The following is an 18,820-nucleotide window of genomic DNA, read 5'->3' on the forward strand; positions in this document are numbered from 1 at the left end:
AGAGTCCAGAGCAGTCTCAAAACTGGTTAACTAATAAAATGGACCTTTTCTGAGATCATATTTTCCAACGAAAACCAACCACCATACCACTTTTCTTCCATACACTATCTTCAGAGGTCATCTTTATTATTTGAAAAAGCACCCCCCCATCCTGACAAAGTGTTCTACTCATTTACTCCTAAGTTGACAAAAAATACTGTAAACAGGTTAAACAAAATAAAAAACAGGTTAACACATAAAAAGGTAGGTAAAATAGACAGTATTTTCAAATATAAAACAACAAAACAGGGCCACTTACAGGGCTTGACGGAGTCTTTGGCCAGCCGGGGCTGTTAATGCTATCACTTTCATCTCCATGAAAGGAGGAGATGCTAGCGGAGCTTGGGGACAGTGGGGAAGGGACTGGCAGGTTGCCTGGGGTTGGGGGCTGAGAAATAACCTGTGAACTGTAGCTATCCTGTAGAACACAAACAAAATTGACAAGAGCAGGGCAGACATTACCAAAAAGAAATAGATCAACTGGTAATGCAAAAATGTTGCATGTATGGAAAAACGGGAGAGGTAAAAAGACAAGCATATAAGATGCATGAATTGAAGATTGTTAATTCATTGGCTAGAAATTAGTGCATAATTTGGCAAGTTCTTAGATGCTTGGCTAATGTTACTAAGCCACCATGCTTACTCTCCAAGCAAACATGAAATGCTTAAGCATGGATTGCCCCATCAATGAAAATAAAATAAAAGCTGTTTGCCTTATATTTCAAGGAAACAAGCAAATTATTAATTATGCCTATGGTGCTGTTTAGACGGCCAACAACAGAAGCTTAAACTGAAGGCAAGAAGGGAAAATGGTTGCAGTTTAGAAACCAGGCATAGAAGTCCCTTCCAAACCCCACCAGCTTCATATCCCCAAGCTCATATTCACTCCTTTGCTTTAAAGCTAAATGCCAAAAGAACTAGTAACTTTCAGATCCAGACCATCTAAACGAATAGAGGCCCGAGGAACAGATGAAGAACACATGCAGGAGAGAACCAAACAGATAGAGGGGGAAATAAACCAGGTAATGGAAGACTATATGAAACACACAGCGAGGCCACAAAACCAATACCACATGCACAAGGGAATACCTTTGATTTTGGCTCTGGGGGAGGTGGCACATCTTCTTTGACATCATGTTTGAGGGAAGAAAGCAGCTTAGATTCACCAGGATTCATCATGTCAGCAAGGCCTAAGTGACCTAAAGAAAAATCAAAAACATGAAAGAATGATTGGATAAGTGACCTTTGCGCCTCGTATGGGTATATGCACATGGAGCAGGAAGACCATTACACTGTATATTGATTTAATTTTAATATTGCCCGTCTCAAGTAAAGGAACAAATAAATCTCAGATGAGGCCAGTCCCTGTCTATATGCACAATTGGGGGTCTACTTTCTAGTACGAGTAACTGCATCTCTGATCTCCAGATCAACCACCATCGTCATTATATGGACGACTACCATGTAAACAGCTGAATACGGTGGGTTATTAAAGCTATACGTGTGGAGATTTCAGATTGGATTTATCAAATAAAACTTACACAAAATCTATTCTAAATGGAAAACAAAAAAAAACAAAAAACGAGGCCAATGTATCAGAGGAAGAAAAAAAATAAAAATCACAGATTGAGTGTGTTCTATAAATGATTATTGCCCATAGTAGCATATTACTGTGTTTTAGGAAATAATTAGATTTAATTACAGCTGTGAGAGCTTATGCAGGACCCTGGCGAACAAACTGGCAAGCAGCACAGTGCTAATCTGCTAATATCTGAAGCATCACTGCAGGTTTATAATAACCATAGCACTGCCAAAACCCTGTCCTGCCATGTGCTATGTGCACTTACAATTACTTGTTGTTTATCAGGCAGGAAACCAATTTTTAGCCTTTTTTCCCCAATTTTGTCAGCAGAAAAAGAAAAGCTGTGCCGATGTTGCCACAATGCACTTATTCCTTCTTTTCCAAATACAGGTAGACACCGCTAAATCCACTATTGTAACCCCTGATAAAATAACTACTGAAACATTACAGAAATGTAAAATAATAAAGGGAAATAATCAATTATTCAAAATAAATCTTACCATTTTCTCATAGTTGTAAAAACTTTCCGCAAGAAAAAAATATTAGCAAAACTAACAAAGAAAATTATAAAAAAAAAAATGAAAACATTGTAGAGGCTTCTTTTCTCTTACAAACTATGTCCAGTTTCAGACTAGTGCATTACAATTGTGCGCCCTTACAGATGCAAGTCCTGGCCTAACCGCAGATCTTATTTCAATTGGAAGAGTCAGAGTCCTGTAGACTAGACAAGTCTGCAAAGAAGCAGTTCAAAAACAATAGAATTTAAAAAAAATAAATATACTTGTTAAAAGCAGTTGTTACCTTTCAGATGATGTTCGCTTCCTGCTGCAGCTTGTTAGAAAAACTACACCGTACTCCCCTTCCCTGAGTCCACTGCCGAGTCTGCACCTCTGCTCCCAATATCTAGCTCACATTCCGTCCACACGGGCAGAACGGCTAAGCTTACTGATTGGCAGGTGCGGTGTCCGCTAATGTAACGTTGGATTTGCAGTAGTGGGGAATAATGGGTAAGGTGAGCACAGTGCAGTTTACATTTTAAAACACTGCAGCTGGGATTGAACAAAGCTTGAAGGTAAAAAAAAAAAAAAAAAAACAAAACAAACAACCCCGTTAATCTGAATCATAATTGTGTGATGTGTGCACTGCCAGGATTCCACTGTATGACCCCTGTATGATTTGCATACCTGCGGCCATATGCCAACTAGTCTCATCTGGCATCTCTCAATTAAAAACAATTGATCGGTATGTGACTGCAAGTATTCCACTTGCTTTGAGTATACAAGAAAATCATGACAGTCATCACACACACACACACGGTCATGATTCTGCAGTCAGAGTGACTGCAGCCTTTCCAGTTCAGCCCAGAAAACCAACTTAGGTCCTGTGCGCAGTGGAAAAAGGACTTTTCTTAAGAACATTCCGGAGGCTCAGTAAGATTTCCGCAGCTGCGGGGAAATACTGCACCGAAATCCGCATCCAAATCTGCATGCGGTTTGTTAGGTTTTGTGGCGGATTTTGTGCGAATTTGTTGCGGAAATGCTGCAGCCTGCATTGGACTGGCTACTGGAGGAATCTCCAGTAATTCCAGGCTTGGCTGCGATTACCTGCACTGAACTCCGGCGCTCCCACCTGAGCTCCGGAGTGCAGCCTAGACTAAACTGCGAGCGCCGAGTGATCCATTCCCCGGCGATTGCCGTTTAGTTCAGGCCGGGCTGATCTCCGGAGCTCAGGTGACAGCTCCAGAGTGCAGCCCGGCCTCTCTACAGCTTTCACCTGAGCTCCGGAGATCAGCCCAGCCTGAACTAAACTGCAATCACCGGGGAATCAATCACTCGGCGCTTGCAGTTTGTTCTACGCTGCACACCAGAGCTCAGGTGACAGCTCTGGAGTGCAGTGCAGGTAAATGAATCCAGGCCTAGCATTACTGGAGATTCTTCTGGTAGCCAGTCCAGCAGCTACCTGCGGAAAAGAAGTGACATGCAATTGTTTTTGTTGCGGGAATCCTGCAGCAAAACATTCAGCTGTCAAAATCCGCATAGTGGGCACAGCATTTTTTTTTCCCATAGGATTTGCTGGTGAATCATTGCAGAGATGTTATGAACATTTTCTGCAGCGAAACATGCAGCAAATCCACAGGAAATTCCGTCTAGTGTGCACAAGGCCTTAGCGTTCATATAGAAGGCGCAGAGGAAGCAATCACACTGGGCACTGGTCTCCTACAGTTATGCAGCATATCATTGCAAAAGGTCTGAAGTAGCAGCAAAAACGGCATCAGACAGTGTAAAAGTTATTTTAAAGGAGGGGTCCGAAAAGAACACTGATTTAATCCTAAATGTCCATCTATTAATTTCTTTTCTAATATACTTTAATTAAAAAGTCCCTACCATTCACTGACTATTTTAACTACTTTATTTTTTAACAACTTTCTCTTTGATGACATTTCATTTCAGTAATTTCTCTACAATGCGCACTGAAAGTGGACTCTTGCCTGCTTATCAGTTCTGCTTAGTGCCAGCGAGGGACCGAAGTGTCATTAATACAAATCTGGCATGATGACCAGATCCTACTCACCAAATATCAGAATTGACGACACACGCATGCTCAGTAGGGGAGGGACCAGCACAGCCTCTGAAAACAGGCGTCCTGATAACCCTTTGTTTCAGGCTGGAGACAGAGGCCGCAGCAGTGACCGCAGCCTCTGCCCCCGATAATGGCTTATCTGAATATCCCAGAATGCACTCAAACAAGAAGTTGGTAAAAAATAAAAATTAAGCAGGTAGAGGGTGAATGGTAGGGACCTGTTTAAGTATGGTATATTAAAAAAGCAATTTGATTATTACATTAGATAGCCATTTAGGGTTAAATCAGTGCTGTTTCAGACCACCCCTTTAATAAAGTGAGCTGAATGTGTACAATGACTCAGATATGAATGTGATGTATTCATGAAGGGGGCAGTACCTCACCTCTACCCAATATCCCTGATCCTAAAGGCGATGATTGACAGTCTGCAGTGTGTATGCCTGTCAGTCACAGAAGAGGGGTGGTTGATTGAGTAGGGAATGCTCTCCTCCTGAATACACTACACTTATAACAGTATTCTTTCAGCGCTCCTTATTGTCATAGGTTTTTCATAGTTTCATATGTTTTTGTTGAGTACCTTTCAAAAAGAGGCAATTAAATGTCCTCAACTCAACTTTTTATATATTAAAGTGCTTAAAAGAGGACCGGTCATCAGATTAAAAGTGGCCAGTTTGTGCACTTATTTTATTCCCGCTGCTCCCTTTAGTATTCCATTTATTTTTAAGTCCACTATATGGTTCCAGAAATATGGGCCTTTTCATTTAGCAGTGAAATGTATGGTCTTTACATGAGGTGTGGCTCACCGGTTTCTCTGGGGTTGTATTTAGGCTGCTCTGCAGAATAGTTATCCTGTGAGCATCAACCTCTTGGTAAAAAATATAAAGATTAACTCTGAATAAAAAAGCCCCCATATTTGGAACCATATGGCGACTCGCTGGAAATCCACACATTTCAGTTCATTAATCTAACTTCTCCATTACTAATGGTGATTTTTATTAATATATCTTGATAAAACATTTAGCGTCATCTCCGTTTGGCTCTGAGGGAATCTCTCAAACAATGGAATTTGATAAATTGTTTAGAAGGGGCCCTTCTAATAAAGTTATGATCTCAGATATGTATAGGACACTGGGCCCACCGCCGGGGTATTCTCAGGTTAAGCACTCTTATATGGTTAAGTGGTCATTTTTTTTTTGTGGAGAGAATGGTCACTGAAGACCTGTCAGAAAATGTGGAATAAGGCAGCGAAAACATCAATTTGCACATTATATAGGGAAAATCAATATAAAATTTAAATGTTCTGGTACCACACCCCAGATCATATACACAAACGGAAGCCCTTGTTCCCAGATGTCTGCAGGCGCTGTGGGACCTTGTCAGGTACACTAATTCACATCTGGTTATGTCCTGGAATTGAGAGGTTCTGGATCTGTAAAAATCTAGATCCACAAGGTGCTATTCACTGAGTTTTCTTTGAATCCATTGATCTATATTCTCAATGTTTCTCCAACCAATTGAGTAAAAACTCTAAACTACTTCATCATAGATTAACGCAGGCAAGATGCTTGATTGCTCTCTATTGGAAGAAGAACGGAGGATGGAATCTATGACAGCTATGTCGAATACAGGGGTTGAATTATTCAAGACAATTTGTGTGCCTTGGGTTAATTTTTGGACTTAACATAATGGATAACTTTTGTTTCCCTCATTTTCCCCATGTATCTACCGTATTTTTCGGACTATAAGACGCACCGGACCATAAGACGCACCCCAGTATTAGAGAAGGAAAATAGGAAAATAAAATTTTAAGCAAAAAATGTGGTCATGACACACTGTTATGGGGTGAGGATCTGCTGCTGACACTGTTATGGGGGCAATCTCCCCAAATTCTCTACTAAGGTAATGATCCTCCTGCCTTGTGTTATGTTATATTATATACATACATTATATATATATATATTATATATATATATATATACACATACATATATATGCGCATGTATGTATGTCCCTCATCCTGGTATGGCCCCATCTTGCTATATACTGCCATCCTGGTGTGTGCTCCCATCCTGCTATATACCCCATCCTGGCATATGACCGCAACCCGTCCTGCTATATACCCCATCCTGGTATGTGCTCCCATCCTGCTATATACCCCATCCTGGCATATGACCGCAACCTGTCCTGCTATATACCTTATCCTGGTATGTGCTCCCAATAATGCTATATACCCCCATCCTGCTCATATGCCATCATCCTGCTCATATACCCCCATCCTGCTCATATACCCCCATCCTGCTCATATACCTCCATCCTGCTCATATACCTCCACCCTGCTCATATACCCCCCATCTTGCTATATGTCCTGCATCCGTGGAACACAAAAAAAATAAATAAACGTTTATACTCCCCTTTCCTCGCTCCACGCAGCATCGCTCCTCCTCCTGTCTGTGCCGGCAGCGCTGTGTGGAGCCGGCCACGATCCCTGCAGCACCGCGATGTCCTCCTGTCTGTGCCGACGGCGGCTGTGTGTGGACACGTGCGCACAGCGATGACGTCAACGCTGTGAGCACCGCTAGTCTCCACACAGCCGCGGCCGGCAGACAGGAGGACATCGCGGTGCTGCAGGGGAACGGTGAGTATACTGATTCACTGCCCCCCGCGCTGATGATGATGATGCGCGGGTGGCAGTGAATACAGCCGCACATGATCACTCCAGGCTGTAGTTGCCAGGGGTGATCATGCGGCCGGCTGTTTAGTATGTGCGCATTCCCCGCCCATCACCCCGCCCACCTGTCAGCGCCGGCTTCATGGATGGAAGGATGGGCGTGCATATGTAATGAACGGGCCCACATGGTCACGACAGGAGCCGCTGCAGCGTGCTCGTGCCCCCGATGACCCGCTCAACCGCAGCACCCTCATTCCCCGAAGCCCTACATTCAACTATAAGACGCACCCCCCACTTTCCCCCCACATTTGGGGGCAAAAAAGAGCGTCTTATAGTCCGAAAAATACGGTATGTCTTTTGTCTGTTCTTGGTTATGTTATTGAATGGATATGGTGGAGTAACAGAATTTTGTACCAGGCTGGGAGTCTTTGAGTACAATATTTAATTTGGAGTTTTGCTGAGGTTTTGTCTGTCTGCTGGACCTCAGCGGACTCTTCACTCCCTTAAATCAGTTTCATTGAATCTTGCTCTGGCATACAAACGTCATGTCATTGTGTTGTTTTATCTTATTTTCCTATACATGTGATTTGTACTTTTCAAAAAATTTAAAAAAAAAAGTTATAAAAAAAACCCTAACTAGAATGACAACTGACTGTACTATGGTAAACATACATGAGACATACATTAAAAGTGTATACAGTCTACTACATTGTCACGAGAAGCAATATAATTAGATAAAGGCCGCTATAGATCGTTTGAATATCTACAAGGTTTCGTAATGATTTTCAGTCCGCTTTCCACAGCCAGCTGTCACAAAGACGACAAGGCATCAAGCATATTTTTACTGTAGGGAAAGAAATGGTCAAGTTACTTAAAGATGAAAAAACTACGCCATTGACTTTGAATCGTTTTTTTAAGTTTGCTATTCCAGAAGAGTAAATAAATCCCTTAAGAAGGGCAATCTGCCATCTGTTTGCTTCAGGTAAGAGTCACAGCTTGCGGTGTAAAGAGAATAAATAAACTGTTGCATATTATATAAAATACATGACCAAATAAAATATATATATATCGTAGCAATGTTTAAAACAGAACTGTTAGTATTGTAAAGAATAACAAAAGTCCTTGCCCGATCATATTAATGCCAAATGATAAAATGAAAAGTGAAATATGAATGTTTTCTAAAAGATATCAATGTTGTCCTGATGAAGAGTATAGCATAGGGAAAGGTCATTAAAATATATTTCATAATCCAAAACATATTTTATATGCGATTCGATTGTGAGCGCATTGGAGAGGGGGTCTAAGATGTGTGAAGATGATCTCCGTACAAAGCTGAGGAATATGCTGGCGAAACACATTTGTAATAGACATTATATTCATGTTTTTGCACATTTAGGGGTGGGGGGGAAATGGTTTAATTGACATGGGAATGAATAAGAGGTCAGCTTTCATTATTTAACAAGCTTTGGAAAAATATGAACTTCATTGTGATTGGCTGTTATAGGAAATCAGGCCACATTGTGTGTGAAACAATTTTTGTTTAGAGAGGGCCAATGACTTCAACCACACATCTCTATGAGGCAACTGCTACATAGGGATTTTGCAAACCAAATGAATGAGCAGAAATGCCTGAATAAGACACTTATACAGTGGACTTCATTGGCGTATCTGTCAGAATCCCCAAAAATGGGAACCCCAACACAGCCTGTTCTGTGAATAGAGCAGACTGAGTCACTATGCAACCAGTATGACCTTTGACTTTGCTTTACTCATTTTTTTTCCAATATCCACATATATGTGGTTAGCCATGTCAGAAAAAGACAAAATACTGCCGTGATGAAGGTCATACTGTGTTCCACAATGACTCCATTATCTCTATTCAGGTGAATATTCCTGTTGGAATGCAGCTTTTTCGAGACTGCAACAAACATCCTGATGTAGTGCTCGGCATACAGCGCGGAATAGATGTGAGACAACCCAAAGATGCTCGGCATACAGCACAGTATAGATGTGAGATGAGCCAAGAAAAGACGCTCGGCATACAGCACGGTATAGATGTGAGACAACCCAAAGATGCTCGGCATACAGCACAGTATAGATGTGAGATGAGCCAAGAAAAGACGCTCGGCATACAGCATGGTATAGATGTGAGACAAACCAAGAAAAGACGCTCGGCATACAGCATGGTATAGATGTGAGACAAGCCAAGCAAAGATGCTTGGCATAAAGCACGGTATAAATGTGAGACAAGCCGAAGATGCTCAGCATACAGCACAGTATAGATGTGAGACAAGCAAAGAAAAGACGCTCGGCATAAAGCACGGTATAGATGTGAGACAAGCCAAGCAAAGACGCTCGGCATAAAGCACAGTATAGATGTGAGACAAGCCAAGAAAAGCCGCTCGGCATACAGCATGGTATAGATGTGAGACAAGACAAGCAAAAGACGCTTTGCAGATAGCACGGTATACATGTGAGACAAGCAATCTGCAAAGCGTCTTTTGCTTGTCTTGTCTCACATCTATACCATGCTGTATGCCGAGCGGCTTTTCTTGGCTTGTCTCACATCTATACTGTGCTAAGAAAAGATGCTCGGCATACAGCACAGAATAGATGTGAGACAAGCCAAGCAAAGACGCTCGGCATACAGCACGGAATAGATGTGAGACAAGCCAAGCAAAGACGCTCAGCATATAGCACGGTAGATATGTGAGACAAGCCAAGCAAAGACGCTCGGCATAAAGCACGGTATAGATGTGAGACAAGCCAAGAAAAGCCGCTCGGCATACAGCATGGTATAGATGTGAGACAAGCCAAGAAAAGACGCTCGGCATACAGCATGGTATAGATGTGAGACAAGCCAAGAAAAGACGCTCGGCATACAGCATGGTATAGATGTGAGACAACCCAAAGATGCTCGGCATACAGCACAGTATAGATGTGAGACAAGCCAAGCAAAGACGCTCGGCATAAAGCACGGTATAGATGCGAGACAAGCCAAGAAAAGACGCTCGGCATACAGCATGGTATAGATGTGAGACAAGCCAAGAAAAGACGCTCGGCATACAGCATGGTATAGATGTGAGACAACCCAAAGATGCTCGGCATACAGCACAGTATAGATGTGAGACAAGCCAAGCAAAGACGCTCGGCATAAAGCACGGTATAGATGTGAGACAAGCCAAGAAAAGACGCTCGGCATAAAGCACGGTATAGATGTGAAACAAGCCAAGAAAAGACGCACGGTATAGGAAGTGAGACAAGCCAAGAAAAGACGCTCGGCATCCAGCATGGTATAGATGTGAAACAAGCCAAGCAAAGACGCTCGGCATAAAGCACGGTATAGATGTGAGACAAGCCAAGAAAAGACGCTCGGCATAAAGCACAGTATAGATGTGAGACAAGCCAAGAAAAGACGCTCGGCATAAAGCACAGTATAGATGTGAAACAAGCCAAGAAAAGACGCTCGGCATAAAGCACGGTACAGATGTGAAACAAGCCAAGAAAAGACGCACGGTATAGGAAGTGAGACAAGCCAAGAAAAGACGCTCGGCATAAAGCATGGTATAGATGTGAGACAAGCCAAAGATGCTCGGCATACAGCACGGTATAGATGTGAGACAAGCCAAGAAAAGACGCTCGGCATCCAGCATGGTATAGATGTGAAACAAGCCAAGCAAAGACGCTCGGCATAAAGCACGGTATAGATGTGAGACAAGCCAAGAAAAGACGCTCGGCATAAAGCACAGTATAGATGTGAGACAAGCCAAGAAAAGACGCTCGGCATAAAGCATGGTATAGATGTGAAACAAGCCAAGCAAAGACGCTCGGCATACAGCACGGAATAGATGTGAGACGAGCCAAACACGCTCGGCATACAGCACGGAATAGATGTGAGACAAGCCAAAGAAAGATGCTCGGCATACAGCACGGTATACATGTGAGACAAGCCAAGCAAAGACTCACAATCTTACCTTTAACAACCACTCGTTTTTTTCATAAAAAAAAACCCCAAAAAGCTTTAACAACTGAACATTGTCTTGCCTGATTCTGAGAAGCAAAAATTACACAAATAGCAGCATCGTTGTGTGAAGTACATTATCGCAAATATTTAAATCACATTTAAAAGGGAATCTGCCTCAAGGTTTTTGCCACAGTGTAAGAGCAGCATAATGTAGGGGCAGAGACCCTGATCCAGCGATGTGTCATTTACTGGGCTGCTGCTGTAGATTTGATAAAATCACTGTTTTATCTTCTGCAGATTATCACTACCGGACTAGTAAACCTGCTGCCATGTAGTCCTCCATATTGATGAGCTTTTTGCTTATGCAAAACATACATAGAAAGCAGTCAATCAGTGGTGTGGGCGGGATTAAGAGCTCAGCCATAAGAGAACTGGAGATCTGCAGCAAATATAACAGTACATTTAACAAAACTGCAATAAGTAGCTCAGTAAGTGCTGGAATCAGGGTCTCTGTATCATGTTGCTCTGAAATTGGGTAGCAAACTCCTGTTGTCAGATTCTCTTTAAAAGGCTACATATTTTAGAATTTCTTCACTGGCGGGTCAAAGCAGAGAATCTCCACTGATCTCTTTCTGCCACAAAGTAACGCAAGGCTGTAAGATGAAATGAAAGAAGAAACAGAATACATTTACTTTCCTATACATGGAGAATCAAAAGCTGAATGCCTAAAACAAATACTATATTTATGTCTATAAGGCACCTTTCTCTGGTCATCGTTCATCTCAAGGTTACCCATGTACGTTTTTTTCCATAAATTGTTATAGATTTCTCTTCCTCACAGAAAGCCTCAAATCCTGAAATGCCTTGATGCGGAAGACAAAGGAAAAGTGAATACAAACATGAAAGGCAGATTCCCATACAATGGACTCATCGTGTCTTTCTATAAGTTTATGTCAAAAAAGAGAACAGAATGGACCCCATATCTGTATTTTGTTAAAAATTCAACAACCTATTACATTCTTAAACGAAGAATGTCTTGAGTAAGCATTAAGCTTACTTTTGCCAAGCTTGCCAATATTATCCTATCTGACCACTAATGATGTCCATGACAAAAAAAATGCCTGTGGTGAAGAGCAGTTTGTAGGATGCAATATGAGGAGCAGTAGGTTTGTTAAGCCACTCTCAAAAGAAGGGGTTTTTTTTCTATTGTGCCCCAGAATAATAGAGAAAGAATTTTGTGAATGCATAAAGGATATTAGAAGGACAAGAGTGAAAGCAAGAATACATGCAACTTTCCAATGGTAGTTCAAGGCTGCAGTTCATGATAGAAAAAAAACTAAATGAGAATGGAATCTTTCTCGGAAAAAGTTTTCCCTTTCTTAGCTCTGATGAGGTCCAATTTCATTCTTGTATGTCAAAAAAATCCCCAAATCAAGTAAAAGGGGTTTCAATTAGAGTTAAGAAAGTACCTAACTATTCGTATGCTCTATACTCATAACGAGTACTGTCTAATACTCACAGATTCCTTCTAAATAGCGTGTGCAATGCAAGTCAATAGGAAATACTTGCAACGCAACGAGTAACCTGAATTCCGCACTATTTGCAACTCGCACGAATAGAATGGCATTCGGGTTACTCATTACTTTGCAAGTTTACTCCCATTGACTTGCATTGCACATGCTAATCAGAATGAATACGCGGGTATTAGACAGTAATCGTTATGAGTATAGCAAGTACTAATAGTTAGGTACTCGCTCAACCCTAGTTACAATGACCAGAACACACTGGTGTGATTAAGCTCCAGCATCCAAGAAGTTACGCTGCAGTATAAGGGCAGGTTTAGATGTTGCAGTTGTTTGCCACGTGACAACGATCTAACAATGGCACGTGCCAACGATGTAGCGTGTTTTACCATGGTTAATCTGTACAAGAGGTCAGCATAAAAACCTCATTGTAAAGCTGTCTGCAGTTTTATAATTTGGCACACACTACCATTACATGTATGGGCACCGTTAAGAGCATAAAAGACTAGAAGATGTGGAGAAGCATCATACAAGCTGAATAGACAAAAGGAATAAAACCAATTAAGTTCAGGAAGACTTGAAAAGGAAAACAATTAGACAAATTCTGTCTTCAAATAAATCAGATCAGAAGCAAAACATCAAAGAGCTCTATTCTAAGCACTGTCATCTGTCAAAATGCACTTGTTAAGTCTACAGCTCCAAAGGTTGTAATGCTTCTTATCAAGGTATCTCCAGGTGTTCTTGCATTATGGTGCCACATAATTTGTTACACTGTAATGTCTGGAAGTTGTCTTCTGTCTTGCCCATTACATGCTGTTGACAAAACTGGTTGCCTTGTTTCACTCTTTTAGTCACAGCATGATATTTTGTTCAAATGTTATAAGCGAAGTTTTTATTATGCTTTACAAGGGTGGTGCTTACTCCTTTAAGTGGCAATATATGGATAGGCAACACTGCACCTGGAAGACCTGGTCTCAATACCATGTTAGCGGAGGCCGCTGTCACATTCCACAATGCCAAAATTGTTACATTGAGATAAGCTTTTTTTCTTTAAAGAAAAAAAAGTTATAGCTGTCAGAAAATGGTAGTTAAAAATATTTTTTTTTTAGACTGTTGTAGAAGGGCTTATTTTTGCAGGACAGGCGGCGGATTTTACTGGTAACATTTTTGATTTACAAATAAGGATCAAAAAGTTGTAAGGGAGATGAAGAAACAGCAATTCTGCCATTGTTTCTTATTAGTATGGATAGATTTACAAATGTATTTAGATATCTATATACACCCACTATATATATATATATATATATATATATACATATACATATACATATATATATATATATATATATATATATATATATATATATATATACATATACATATATATATATACATATATATACATACATACATACATACATATATATATATATATATATACATACATATATATATATACACATATATATATATATATATATATATATATATATATATATATATATACATATACATATATATACATATACATATATATACATATATATACATATACATATATATACATATACATATATATATATATATATATATATACATATACATACATACATACACACACACATACATACACACACGGAAAAGGAAAGGGGATCCTGCAAATATCAAGAGGTCTGGTTGGTAGAAAAATTAAAAATATAACAAAGCTGTAAATAATAGGTTGCAGGAAACAGTGCGTTACGGACAAAGCGTTTCAGCGGTATAAACCGCCTTCTTCACGGTCCAAGCCACAACTGATCAGCTAGCGCAGCACCACTTCACGGCGCATGGGAGACCGGCTGACAATCCTAAGTTTAATTCTTTTTTCCTTATATTTAATATGGAACCGGGCATTGGCCGCGACCACGACTGTTCCCCCTGCGTACCAGAGTACCCCACAGCCCTGGGGCGTCACACTGTTGTGTACATTGCACACTCTGGGGAGAGCAGTCTACCCTTGTGGGAGGAAGAGAGCAGTCTACCCTTGTGGGAGGAAGAGAGCAGTCTACCCTTGTGGGAGGAAGAAAGCAGTCCTACCCTTGTGGGAGGAAGAAAGCAGTCCTACCCTTGTGGGAGGAAGAAAGCAGTCTACCCTTGTGGGAGGAAGAAAGCAGTCTACCCTTGTGGGAGGAAGAAAGCAGTCTACCCTTGTGGGAGGAAGAAAGCAGTCTACCCTTGTGGGAGGAAGAAAGCAGTCTACCCTTGTGGGAGGAAGAAAGCAGTCTACCCTTGTGGGAGGAAGAAAGCAGTCTACCCTTGTGGGAGGAAGAAAGCAGTCTACCCTTGTGGGAGGAAGAAAGCAGTCTACCCTTGTGGGAGGAAGAAAGCAGTCTACCCTTGTGGGAGGAAGAAAGCAGTCTACCCTTGTGGGAGGAAGAAAGCAGTCTACCCTTGTGGGAGGAAGAGAGCTGTCTACCCTTGTGGGAGGAAGAGAGCTGTCTACCCTTGTGGGAGGAAGAGAGCTGTCTACCCTTGTGGGAGGAAGAGAGCTGTCTACCCTTGTGGGAGGAAGAGAGCTGTCTACCCTTGTGGGAGGAAGAGAGCTGTCTACCCTTGGGAGAGGAAGAGAGCTGTCTACCCTTGGGGGAGGGAACCTGTATACCCTTGAGGGAGGGACCCTGTATACCCTTGGGGGAGGGGAGCTAGATATTTTTTGGGGGAAGGACAGCTGTATACCCTTGGGGGAGGACGACAGCTGTATACCTTTGGGGGGAGCTATATAACAGGGAGGTGAACTGTATACCATTGGGAGGAGAGCTGTATACCCTTGAGCCGAGGGTTATTTTATTTTTATTCAATTTGAGTAGAGAAAAATAAAAAGCAAATCTGGTGTATTTTTGTAATTTTCTTTTTTTTTGCATCATTTTGTCCTTAAAGAAAAAAAAAACCCACCTCTCACTCAGCTATGTCCAAAGAAATATAAAAAAAGCTATAGCTCTCAAAATATAGCAATGCAAAAAAAATTCTTTTTAATAAAAAATTGTTTTTATGGTAAGTGGCATTACACAAAAACATATATGTGGTATTACTGTAATTGTACTGACCCGAAAAATAAAGCGGTCTTATTAGTTTTACCACAAGCTGAACCGCATAAAAAAAAAAAAAAAAAAACAATTCCAGAGTTGCTGTTTTATGTTCATTCTGCCTCCCAAAAATCGGAATAGAAAGTAATCAAAAAACAGAATGTTCCTGAAAATGGAATCAATAAAAAAAAGGAATCCATCAGTCAAAAAAAAAAAAAGCCCTCACATCACTTTTCGACAGAAATATGGTGATGCAAAACTTTTATTGTAAAAAAAGCATTTTTTAGTGTGTGAAAGTAACCAAACATAAAAAAATAAATATAAATCTGGCATTGCCGTAATCGTACCGACTTGAAGATTCACGCCAACTAATCAAATACCACTAGGTAAACAGCATAAAAAAGATAAATAAAAACAATTCTTGACCTGCTGTTGATTTGTTCATTCTTCCTCCCAAAGATCACAGTAAGGCTTGGCTCACATTTATCCTGCGCTTTACTCTGAGTACATCGGGTTTCCATATAAATCTCTGAAACACGTAATTCAGACGAAACTGTTGATGTAAGATTCCCTGTAATGAGGCACATGGAGTCACTTGGGACTCAGTCTGTGATATGATCTGGTGGTGTTCGTCTTTTCACTGGTGCATAAAAACGTGGTCAATCATAGTTTTGTGCACTTCTGAAAAGGACAACGCTAAACAGAAGCAATACAGGGCCATAGTAACTCTGCTGCCTCATTATAGTTAATTTCACCCTCGGGGGTGTCATTGGAATCATGTAAGTTGGAGATTTAGATGGAAACCCTCAATGTACAGTGCCTTGCGAAAGTATTCGGCCCCCTTGATTTTTTCAACCTTTTCCCACATTTCAGGCTTCAGACAAGGATAAAAAAAAATTAATGTTATGGTGAAGAATCAACAAGTGGGACACAATTGTAAAGTGGAACGAAATGTATTGCTTATTTGAAAACTTTTGTAAAAAATAAAAAAACTGAAAATTGGGGCGTCCAATATTATTCGGCCCCTTTACTTTCAGTGAAGCAAACTCACTCCAGAAGTTCATTGAGGATCTCTGAATGATCCAATGTTGTCCTGATGATGGTAAATATAAACCAACTGTGTGTAAGCAAGTGTCCGTATAAATGCACCTGCTCTGTGATAGTCTCAGTGTCCTGTTTAAAGCACAGAGAGCATCATGAAGCCCAAGGAACACATCAGGCAGGTCCGTGATACTGTTGTGGAGAAGTTTAAAGCTGGATTTGGTTACAAAAAGATTTCAAAAACTTTAAACATCCCACTGTACAAGCAATTATATTGAAATCGAAGGAGTATCATACCACTGCAAATCTACCAAGACCCAGCCGTCCCTCAAAACTTTCATCTCAAACAAGGAGAAGACTGATCAGAGATGCAGCCAAGAGGCCCATGATCACTCTGGATGAACTGCAGAGATCTACAGCTGAGGTAGGAGAGTCTGTCCATAGGACAATAATCAGTCGTACACTGCACAAATTTGGCCTTTATGGAAGAGTGGCAAGAAGAAAGCCATTTCTCAAAGATATCCATAAAAAGTGTCATTTAAAGTTTGCCACAAGCCACCTAGGAGAGACACAAAACATGTGGAAGAAGGTGCTCTGGTCAGATAAAACCAAAATCAAACTTTTTGGGCACAATGCCAAATGATATGTTTGGCGTAAAAGCAACAAAACTCATCACCCTCAACACACCATACCCACTGTCAAACATGGTGATGGCAGCATCATGGTTCGGGCCTGCTTTTCTTCAGCAGGGACAGGAAAGATGGTTAAAATTGATGGGAAGATGGATGGAGCCAAAAAAAGGACCATTCTTGAAAAAAACCTGTTGGAGTCTGCAAAAGACCTGAGACTGGGACGGAGATTTGTCTTCCAACAAGACAGTGATCCCAAACAAAGCTAAATCTACAATGGAATGGTTCACAAAAACATATCCAGGTGTTAGAATGGACAAGTCAAAGTCCAGACCTGAATCCAATCGTGAATCTGTGGAAAAAGCTGAAAACTGCTGTTCACAAATAGCTCAAGCTGAGTGAGGTTGGATGGAGAGCGTTTGTGAAGGAAGAATGGGCAAGAATTTCAGTCTCTTGATATGCAAAACTGATAGAGACATACCCCCCAAGCGACTTGCAGCTGTAATCGCAGCAAAAGGTGGCGCTACAAAGTATTAACTTAAAGGGGACGAATAATATTGCACGCCCCAATTTTCATTTATTTTTTTTACAAAAGTTTAAAATAAGCAATAAAATTCGTTCCACTTCAAAATTGTGTTCCACTTGTTGTTGATTCTTAAACATAAAATTAAAATGTTTTATCTTTATGTTTGAAGCCTGAAATGTGGTAAAAGTTTGAAAAAAATCAAGGGGACCGAATACTTTTGCAAGGCACTGTAAGTGCTCTGTGTAGAGTATGGGAGAAATGTGAGCCAAAATTGTATGTAAAATGTGCCCAATGAAACAAACTCTATACATAAAAAAACCAAACAAATCTCCACTCTGCATCTGTAAACGGAAATATAGGGGGCTTCCACGATACTGGTAGCACAAAGGCTCTGGGAGAACGCTATGACCACCCCCCCGCCCCCAAAAAAAAGTCCAGCAAAATCTGTCCTCCCAAATTCAAATGTCTCTCTTTTCTGAGCCCCAAAGTGCACCTAAACCACATATGTTTCGTTCGTATTTCTGTAGTAAGGAATAGATTCATTCTTTAAAGGATCTAGTTTCCAAAATGGGGTCACTTGTGGGGGCTTCCACTTCTGAGGCAAATCAGGGGCTCTACAAACATGGTGTCAGCTATTTATTCCAGCCAATTTTGCACTCCAAAAGTCAAATGGTGCTCTTTTGTGCGCCAAAATAGTAGTTTTCCACCACAAATGGGGCATCAGTGTACTCTGAGAAATTACACAATTATATGATGCATTTTCTCGTTACCCTTTTGAAAATAAATAATTGGGGTTAAAGTAACATTTTGGTGGGAAAAAGTAAAATTGCAATTTTTTCCTTTCACATTGCTTGAATGCCTGTGAAGCCATTTAAATAGTTTAACTTCTTGAATGTGGTTTTGAGCACTCAGAGGGGTTTAGTGTTTAAAATGGTGTCACTTTTGTTAATTATTTTTTTGTCACCTAGGCCCCTCAGATTCACTTCTAATGTGAAGTGGTCCATAAAAATATCAGTTTTGTAAATTTTGTTGGAAAAATGAGAAATTTATGATAAAATTTTAACCCTTTTAACTTCCTAACAGAAAAGAATGTTATGTAAAAGTAGACATGTGGCAAATGTTATTTAACTATTTTATGAGATAACTCTCTGGTTTAGGGGCATGAAAATTAAAAGCTTGAAAGTTGCAAAATGTTTTCCAAATTTT

The 18,820-nt window shown here is 40.6% G+C and overlaps 1 protein-coding gene across 8 annotated transcripts in view; it reads right to left on the reverse strand.

The window, feature by feature from the left end:
- The window catches only part of ARID1B (AT-rich interaction domain 1B), a 572,492-nt gene that overhangs the window by 99,119 nt on the left and 454,553 nt on the right, over positions 1–18,820 (reverse strand). For 6 of the 8 annotated variants that reach the window (XM_075339668.1, XM_075339666.1, XM_075339671.1 and 3 more), the window contains 2 exons: positions 1,129–1,238; positions 299–457 (listed from right to left, as the gene is read on the reverse strand). In XM_075339668.1, coding sequence (XP_075195783.1) covers positions 299–457; positions 1,129–1,238 — 269 coding nt within the window. The remainder of the gene's footprint in view (positions 1–298; positions 458–1,128; positions 1,239–18,820) is intronic. The other 2 variants (XM_075339669.1, XM_075339670.1) reach the window with 1 other exon arrangement.

This window comes from Anomaloglossus baeobatrachus, chromosome 3 (assembly GCF_048569485.1).
Source record: "Anomaloglossus baeobatrachus isolate aAnoBae1 chromosome 3, aAnoBae1.hap1, whole genome shotgun sequence".
Lineage (NCBI taxonomy): Eukaryota > Metazoa > Chordata > Amphibia > Anura > Aromobatidae > Anomaloglossus > Anomaloglossus baeobatrachus.